The 8,596-nt window shown below is 35.0% G+C and overlaps 1 protein-coding gene across 1 annotated transcript; it reads left to right on the top strand.

The window, feature by feature from the left end:
• The first annotated feature begins 3,673 nt into the window (after positions 1 to 3,673).
• LOC147556713 (UPF0481 protein At3g47200-like) lies at positions 3,674 to 8,369 on the top strand. Its single transcript, XM_086663298.1, has 2 exons — positions 3,674 to 3,772; positions 6,781 to 8,369. The coding sequence occupies exon 2, from the start codon at positions 6,791 to 6,793 to the stop codon at positions 8,150 to 8,152; it is 1,362 nt and encodes a 453-aa protein (XP_086519424.1). The 5' UTR covers positions 3,674 to 3,772; positions 6,781 to 6,790; the 3' UTR covers positions 8,153 to 8,369.
• The last annotated feature ends 227 nt before the right edge of the window (positions 8,370 to 8,596 follow it).

Genomic DNA, 8,596 nt, shown 5'->3' with positions numbered 1-8,596 from the left:
GATCTATCTTCTTTGCTATGTTGTCACTTGCTTTTATCTCCATTATTAGGGTAACCGTTTTCAATGGAAGTGTTCTCTTTAACATCTGTAACTTGGTTTAACCTGAGCTTTTAAGACTTCGCAGACGACATGCTGGGGTTCCTCCCTCGCCGAGAGAAAGGTCTGGGTATCCACAAGGAAGAGAGAGATGAGAGGGAAGGAGAAGGTGAAAATACTAGGGATTGCCTTTAGCAAAATTGCCATTAACAAGGCCTTGATGCATCATGGAGATGTAATGAGCACGATAACCGCCTAACTTAAATTGAGAATGAAAGAGGCCTAAAGCCCGACAACGAAGAGGCCTAAAGCCCAACGAAGAGGCCTAAAGCCCAACGAAGAGGCCTAAAGCCCGACAAATTATTACATTATTCGTAGCCTAAATTACATAGGACAAATCTTGATGGCAACTGCTTCCACCTAGACTCGATCCCCACGACCTCATGGTCTTAAGAAGGGTGTCCATCCGTTACACCAAAGGGTGGTGGACTCTTAAACGGTATATTGAATACTTATGTACATTAGTTTTTTTTTGGGTTATTTCCCAAATGGCCCCCAACTTTGTCACCAGCTTTTTGTCTGACCCCCTACTTTAGAAATAATTCCCGTATGGTCCACTTTTTCTGTTATCTTTAACTTTCCGTTAGTCTCTCTCCTCTATCTCATTTTTTCTCTCTGCCACATCATTTCAACACGGCACATGATCGTCTTCACTGGCAGGGGTTGTCGGCCGACCTTCAAATTTTTTTTTTCTCTCTCTAAAACCTTTTTTTTCATTCCTCTTTCTCTCTCTAGAACATATCTAGAGAGAGAATTCATCACAAACGTCTGTTCGTGATGAATCCTCTCCCTAGATCTGTTCTAGAGAGAGAGAAGAATGAAAAAAAAAATTTTAAAGAGAGAAAAAAAAGTTTGAAGGTCGCCGACCGGAAATTTGGCTGACCGGCGACCCCTACCAGTGTAGACGATGATGTGGCAGAGAGAGAAAATGAGATGGAGGAAAGAGAGTAACGGAAAGTTAAAGATAACAGAAAAAGGAGGGCTTTCGGAAATTATTGCTAAAGTAGAGGGTCAGGCAGGAAGGCGGAAGCTGGTCACAAAGTTGGGGGCCATTTTTTTTTTTTTTTTTTTGACAATCTACCTAAATAAAGTATATTAAATACCTTTCCAAAAAAAAAGTATATTGAATATTTTTTTAGTTGAAAGAATATATTGAATACTTATTTACATTAGTTATTTCCAAAAGGCAATCTACCTAAATAAACACTAAATTCTGCAATGGTACATTAGATACTTTTTTTTTTTGTTGAACTAGCTATCATATATTAAATAACAACGTTATTACAATATTTATTAACTAAAATACAAGGTACATTCTTCCAAGTTTTACTCGCGCTTTTCTTCTTTGCCCATTTAGCTAATCTGTCTGCACTGGAATTGAGTTTTCTTTTTGTATACTTGAATTTCACCACTTCGAATTCTTTTCTATTTTCACGAATTTTGCGGATATGGATTAGAGATTGCCAGTGTACCGTGTGATGTTTATTGTGGAGATGTTTGATGAGATTGATATTGTCACTTTCTACGATTATATTCTTGAGTTGATTAGCTTTCGTCCATTCGAGGCCGAGTAAGATTGCCATCGCCTCTCCTACTTCACTGTTTCTGGCTCTAGTGGATTTTACATTCGCTTCTATGAATTTTGATTCTGCATTGTGAACAATCAAGCTAATTCCCACATTGGATGTTACATTAGTAAAAGATGCATCTACATTCACTTTAATAAAATTCTAGGGCGGGGGTTGCCATTTTTCGCTAGTAGTATGTTTGATTTTCTCCTGTTTAATATTGATTTTTGGAAAGTTTTCGATCATTCTGATAATTTTGCTAAGGTCATTGATTTCATATTGAAAGCAGTGGTCACACCTCACTTTCCATAAAATCTATAAAATGGTCGCAAAGTGAATATTTTCTCTGGTGTAGCAGTGATGACTTTGATTTTCCCATGAGAAGATCCAGTCAGATATGGACGTAATATTTTCAGATATGATATTGTAGTTAAACCAGATGTTTTTAGCCAAAGCGCAGCGTAGGAGAGCATGCTCAATAGATTCTATACTAGTGCAGTTCGGACAAGTATTATTATTGTCGATATATTTACCGATTCTTTCCCTAACTGGGAGGGCTTTGATGCAGAGTTTCCAGATGAACATTTTGATGCGCAGTATAGTTGGGAGAGACCAGATGAAATTCCAGTTCTGGTTGTTAGAGTTGTGATTACTGTTATTATTGCCGAGGTGCTGGTACATTGAGGCAACCGTGAATTTACCCGATCTGGTGAGCTTCCATTTGAGCTGGTCCTTACCTTCGCTATTCACCGGGATAGTCTTTATCAGATTCTGAATGTTAATGTCGAAATTAGCTCTGAGCACTTCATTATTCCAGGTGTTATTCGAGATAATCTGAGATACTTTGGTAAGGTTGGATTGATTGCTGTTCGGAATAGTGCCATTGATTTTAGGGATCCAATTGTCAGTCCAGATGTTAATGTCGTTACCCGATTGCACTTCCCAAGTTGATAGATCGTCAAAAAGGCTGTAGTGCTTTCTGATCGTCTTCCAATTCCAGGAATGATGAGCTTTAGCCGGGCCGGGGATGTTGGAGTGCGGGAAGTACTTGGCTTTAAGGAGTTTGACCCATAATTCTTCTGATTCAGTCGTGAGACGCCATGCCATCTTAGAGAGGAGAGCAGTATTATCCAGATCTGGCAGATGAAGCCCTAGCCCTCCAAATTTTTTAGGAGTGCAGATATAAGACCAAGCTTTGGTGCAAATACCTTTCGACTTACCCCACCAGAAGTTCCGTTGAACGGCCTTGATGCTTTTGCTTATTCCTTTAGGAATTGCAAAGCACTGCATCTGGTATCGGGGTAAGGCCGCCGCTATGGCTGATATGACCACAGTGCGACCAGCTTGGGATAGGAACGAGTGGTTCCACTTGTTGAGCTTATTCTTGATCTGCTCCAGGATATCTTTGAATACTGTGGTTTTCTGTGCTCCGATGAACAGCTGGGCTCCCAAGTATTTCTCTGATGCGGAGGCATATTTAACTTTCAGAGTGCGCATGATCAGTTACTTATTTACCTAAGTTAGTTTCACAAGGCAACCTTGCTAAATAAATACTAAATTCCATGCAACTCTTGTGTTTATGGGGAATTGACTTCAAGAGCCAGTGATTGTATTGAATTGAGACTGAAAATGACTTTGGTTCTTATCGACAAGTTATGTTTTTTTTAAAACCAATGGATCCACTAGTAATTGACTTAATCTATCTTACGTTTTCAGATTGAAAAGTAAACTTAAGGATGCCGGTTTATAATACCAAAAATTAGTTTATTGATCTTCAATCCGAATACTCTTGTGTTTACGGGGCATTGATTTCAAGAGCCAATGACAGGATGGGATTGAGATTTGAGATTGAAAATGACTTTGGTTCTTATCGACAAGTTATGTTTTTATAAAACCAATGGATCCACTAGTAATTGACTTCATTGACTTAATCTATCTTATGTTTTTAGATTGAAAAGTAAACTTAAGGATGCCCGTTTATAAAACCAAAAGTTAGTTTATTGATCTTCAATCCAAACATTTCACATTCCTCTACTCTAAAACTAAGGAGTTGTAAGAGAAGAACCTATCACCTAGTTGCTGAGGATCTAAAAAATTACATCACCAAGGTTTGCATCTCTCTCCTCTATGTATGTACTCAGTCTTCTCCTGATCTGGCGATGTAAATATGTAAATGTATCTCCAAACGCAAAATCAGAAGAAAATTTCATTCATCTTATATGTCAAGTCTTAATTAGGATTTATCTATTACATAAAAACGCAATGACCTTATTTGAACTCGGCGTAGGTTTATCTCTAGATATTTGCGTCGGTCGAATTTATGTGTCTAATCCCACAATCTAATGGATGATCTTAAACTTTAGAAAAATAACCACCCACCCACGATTCTCTCCAACTTAGAGCATCTCCAATGCAAGTTTCAAGAAAAACTCTAATAATCTTATGTGTCAAGTGCGAAAAATGGATCTCTAAATGGTCTCTTTCCTATTTGGCTATTTAGAGATACTCTATTGGAAAGCCTTCTCCAAAGCAACACTCAAGAGAAACTCTAAAAACCTATATTTTAGTGTAAAATTAATTGATTTGCTTATGTGGCACTCAGAGATCCTCAAGAGGGCACTCTAAATTTAGAGTGTCCTCTTAAGGATCTCTAAAATAACTACCGCCACCTCATTTTAGAGATCCAAGTTAAGTGTTGCATTGGAGATGGATTTTGAAGAGAAACTCAAAAAAATCCTATGTGACACTCTAAGATTTAGAGTTTGAGTGTTGCATTGGAGATGCTCCTACATTTGGTGGTTATAACTTCCTATAATATCTCCGTATAATCTCTAATATCTTCTCACTATTACTTTTTAGGCGGATATAGTCAGATTTAAATCTCTCCTCTCTTTGTTTATTTAAGCTCTCCTCAAAATATTAGAAATGAAGAATTTGTTTTTGCGGATAGTTTTATGTTTCTCCCATGTTAATGATCATGTACTCCTCACTATAAATAGACTTATGTTTATGAGTTTCTTCTTATTAATTGTATTTGTTCTTAATGGTGTTGTTAACGTTTTCTTAATGATTGAGACTGCGTTAGCCAAAAGGGATCTACCGCGTCCTACAGGCGCGGTAGACACCTAATATATGTATATATTTAAAACTCAAAAATGCAAAACTATCTTCTCCAAGCGTAGTTATATAAATGTATCTCCAAATGCAAAACTCAAAAAATTTTGTATGACAAAATAGAGATATTCTAATTTTTGTGTTTTTAATGTATATTTCAAAAAAAATGTTTGTGTTTATATGACATGAGTTTTGTAAAGTTGTATTTAGTTATGCATTTTTAGTCTAAAGTCCAAAAATAGGAGGGCTAATTAACCTTATTCCCACTCCTAAATCAATAAAGACTATATGACCAAAGCGATACATGAAATGTAAAACAAATCCAAAAGTATACTTTTTAGTGGGTCTTAAGCCTCAAACAATTTATTTTCTTGTGTAAATATATTTTAAACTATTAATAAACCAAAGGTTTCTTTGGTTTGAGTTAAAAGATATTGTCCCTATAAATTATAAGAGAGAAAATTTATTGCCAAAATTTATTATTGTCAAAATTCATCATTAAGTTCATCTTAAATTTTCAAGGTTTCATGGCTTGTACACAAGGAGTTTTTTATTATTTTGTTGTTCTTCGACAAAATATAGTATGTTCATTCGTTTACTAAGAAATCCTTCAATAATATGTCCCCAACATTTCTATCTCTCTACAACCTATTTTATTTGAAACTATATACATGTTGATAACCTATGGAATCTTTTTATAGTTTTTTTCAATTCTAACTACATAAGTAAATTGTTCAACAAAAAAAACTACATAAGTAAATGTAACACGTTTTCTCACTTGCTTGGTAAAAAAAGTTGAATTTTCAATCATCATATTCTTGTTTTCATTAAAACTATGTTTGTAATCTGATAGAGTTCCTCAATTATTTGGTGTCTCCAATGCAAAGCTTGGCATTTGTTTTACATACATTATTACATACGTGGCATGGTTTTATAAAAAAATAATTAGTAATTTTGAAAATATATGAAAATGTGATTTCTATTGATCCAAATTCAAATCTTGATGAGTTGAACAATTAGAGATATCTCAAGAGGACATTCTAGAATTAATGTTCTTTTGAGATATCTATATTTAACTACCTCCACATCATCTTGGAGATCGGAATTGAGTTTTACATTGGAGAGAGTTTTACGACAACTTTAAAAATCATACGTGGCACATAAATTTTTTCAAGATTGAGTTTTGAATATAGAGACACTCAAAACTTTTTTTTGTCTCCAATGAAAATCTCCAAAATACCTTTCTTAATACACATGTCAGTCTTAAATTCAATACAGAAAAAGTTGTTAAAAAACAAGAGTTTCTATTGGTTTAAAGTTTAAGAGTGTGAGTAAGTGACACTTAGAAAACTCAATAAGACACTCTAATTTTAGAGTGTTTCTATTGAGACTCTCTATAATAAATGCATCCACCTCATAATTGAGTGCCTAACAAAGTGTCCCGCGGACAACGATTTTTTTAGCAAAAACTCCAAACAATCATATATGACACTCTAAGTGTTATAGTTTGAATGTTCCATTGGAGATGCTCTTAGATGTTTTAAGAGTAGTAGAGTTTCTTGTAAGTTTTGCACGGAAAATGCTCTAATAATAATACACGGCTACTGACTTCCAGTGAAAACTTAGCTTACATAACCCAGCAAACAAGATCAAATATTACTCTACCAGTTTTAGGTTGTGTTTGTTTTAGTTAGCTGGAATAAGACGAATCTTTCCATTTTTAATTATATGCAAAGCAACTGAAAATACCGAGTACTATTAGGCTATGAAAATAAGTGCGATAAAGATAAAAGTAATTTGATTGTTGAATGATTTGCGATAGAGATAAGGATAACTTGATTGTTGTATGATTTCCGAGATAAGTAGAAAATAATGTAAAAGGTCTATAATAGGCATAACTCAACTACTAGTTTCATTCTAATTACTCCATTCATTGAATCATTTCTTTTACTTTTTTACTGATGATGATGTCTAGTAAATAAGTTGCCAATATATTGTATAGATATTGAAGAATGGAAGGTTCAAACCAGCTAAGAGACAATGGAAACCATATTGAAATTCACATTAGAGGTTTGGTTCATGCTGCATTATTACCTTCACGACCTGGGAGAAGAAAATGTAGTATTTTTAGAGTTGATGAAAGATTTCACAAAATAAATGATAGTGCTTACTTGCCTGTAGTCGCTTCGATTGGTCCCTTACACCATGGAAAGCCAAGCTTACAAGCAATGGAACAAACTAAGTTGATTTTCGTAAACAGTGTGATTCGTCGAATAACAAATGACGAAGAAGTGTGGTTACACTTATTGGGGGTTTGTAGAGAATTTGTTGAGGGTAGAGAAGAAGATGCTAGAAACTGTTACTCTGAAGGCATTAATCTTAGTAGGGAAGAGTTCGTCCAAATGATGGTAATTGATGGTTTATTCATAATCAAACTCTTTCTCAATAGGAATGATCAAGTGGATGGGACATATGGGTCATATGATCCTCTTCATGATAGAATTGGAGACTTCATAAGTTTAACTAGAGATCTATTACTCCTTGAGAACCAAATTCCTATGTTTGTCCTTACTGGTCTACTTGTGGCACTTGGAATAAAAAAAGCTGAACATGCTGAAGCATTTATAAAACGCCTAAGTTTGTCATTCTTCAAAAATGTAATGCCAGGAGACATTGATGATCTTAATAAATACTGGGGATCATGTGAAGGCAAGCATTTACTAGATTTTGTTGCTAACACGTTCTATCTTTCACAAGGAACGGAAGCTGTGCCTATTGTACACAATTTTCGTGTGAGAACTCTAAATGCTACAACGATGAAACGGTCTGGAATAAAGTTCAAGAGAGGGTCTAGACATGATAGCTTCTTAAATATCAAATTCAACAGTAAAAATGGGGTACTGGAGATACCTCCTCTAGATATTCATGAAGTTACTGTACCGCTCTTTACAAATCTTATAGCTTCTGAACAATGCTCAAATGGAGAAATTACTTATTTTACTGCTTATGTTTTCTTCATGTGTTCTCTCATTCATTCTGCAGAAGATGTTCGTATACTTAGTTCTAACGGTATCATACAAAATCGCTTAGGAAGTGATGAAGATGTCTGGAATATCTTTAATAAACTCCGTTGCAATGTAATGATTGGTCATGATAATTATGCTCGTATGCGTAGAGAACTTCTTATGTACTGCGATAATGAAGTAAGAATTTGGACAACAACTCTGAAGCTTGATTACTTCAAGAACCCTTTCACAATTGTTTCAATCTTAGCTGCAACAATCCTTCTACTTCTTAGTCTCACTCAAACTATATTTACTATTATTCCCGTTGCGACGGGGAATGATCATCAAACAAGACCGCCAGGACCGTGAGTTAACTCTCTTTGCTGCAAATGAGTTTTTGCCGAAGGATTTATATACGCTGTATCATTTTCGTTTTATATGTATTTGTTAGAATATATAATGATTGAATATATAGTACCACATTGTCCAATTGATAAAACTTCTCTCTTATGTAACTCTTTATAAAGAACTTATGTAATTGCTAGGAAATTAATACAATCAATATAATTTCTCTTTTCTTACATGGTATAAGAGCTTTTAGGTTTCTTTCTTGGGTTAGTCATTTATAGTTTTCCGCTAGCCGGCGGCGGTAGTCCCATTAATGGCTACCGTCAGCCGGACTTTTATCGGTTTTTAGCTTTTATGCTTCGAGTTTAGTATTTTTTTTCAAATAAGAGTAGTTCTCTTCTATTGTTCAAATCTAATCATCAATACTTTTCTCAATAGTATTTGAAGATGATGAAGATTAACAAG

This window comes from Eschscholzia californica, unplaced genomic scaffold (genome assembly GCF_041429995.1).
Source record: "Eschscholzia californica isolate CP2 unplaced genomic scaffold, dmEscCali1.0.p SCAF_2, whole genome shotgun sequence".
NCBI classification, from domain to species: domain Eukaryota; kingdom Viridiplantae; phylum Streptophyta; class Magnoliopsida; order Ranunculales; family Papaveraceae; genus Eschscholzia; species Eschscholzia californica.
Note: the sequence above shows the minus strand (reverse complement) of the source record. Positions and strands in the feature narration are given on the sequence as shown.

Bases quoted from the DNA above. Each gene is read 5' to 3' on its own strand.
- LOC147556713 (XM_086663298.1), top strand. From the start codon at position 6,791: ATGGAAGGTTCAAACCAGCTAAGAGACAATGGAAACCATATTGAAATT.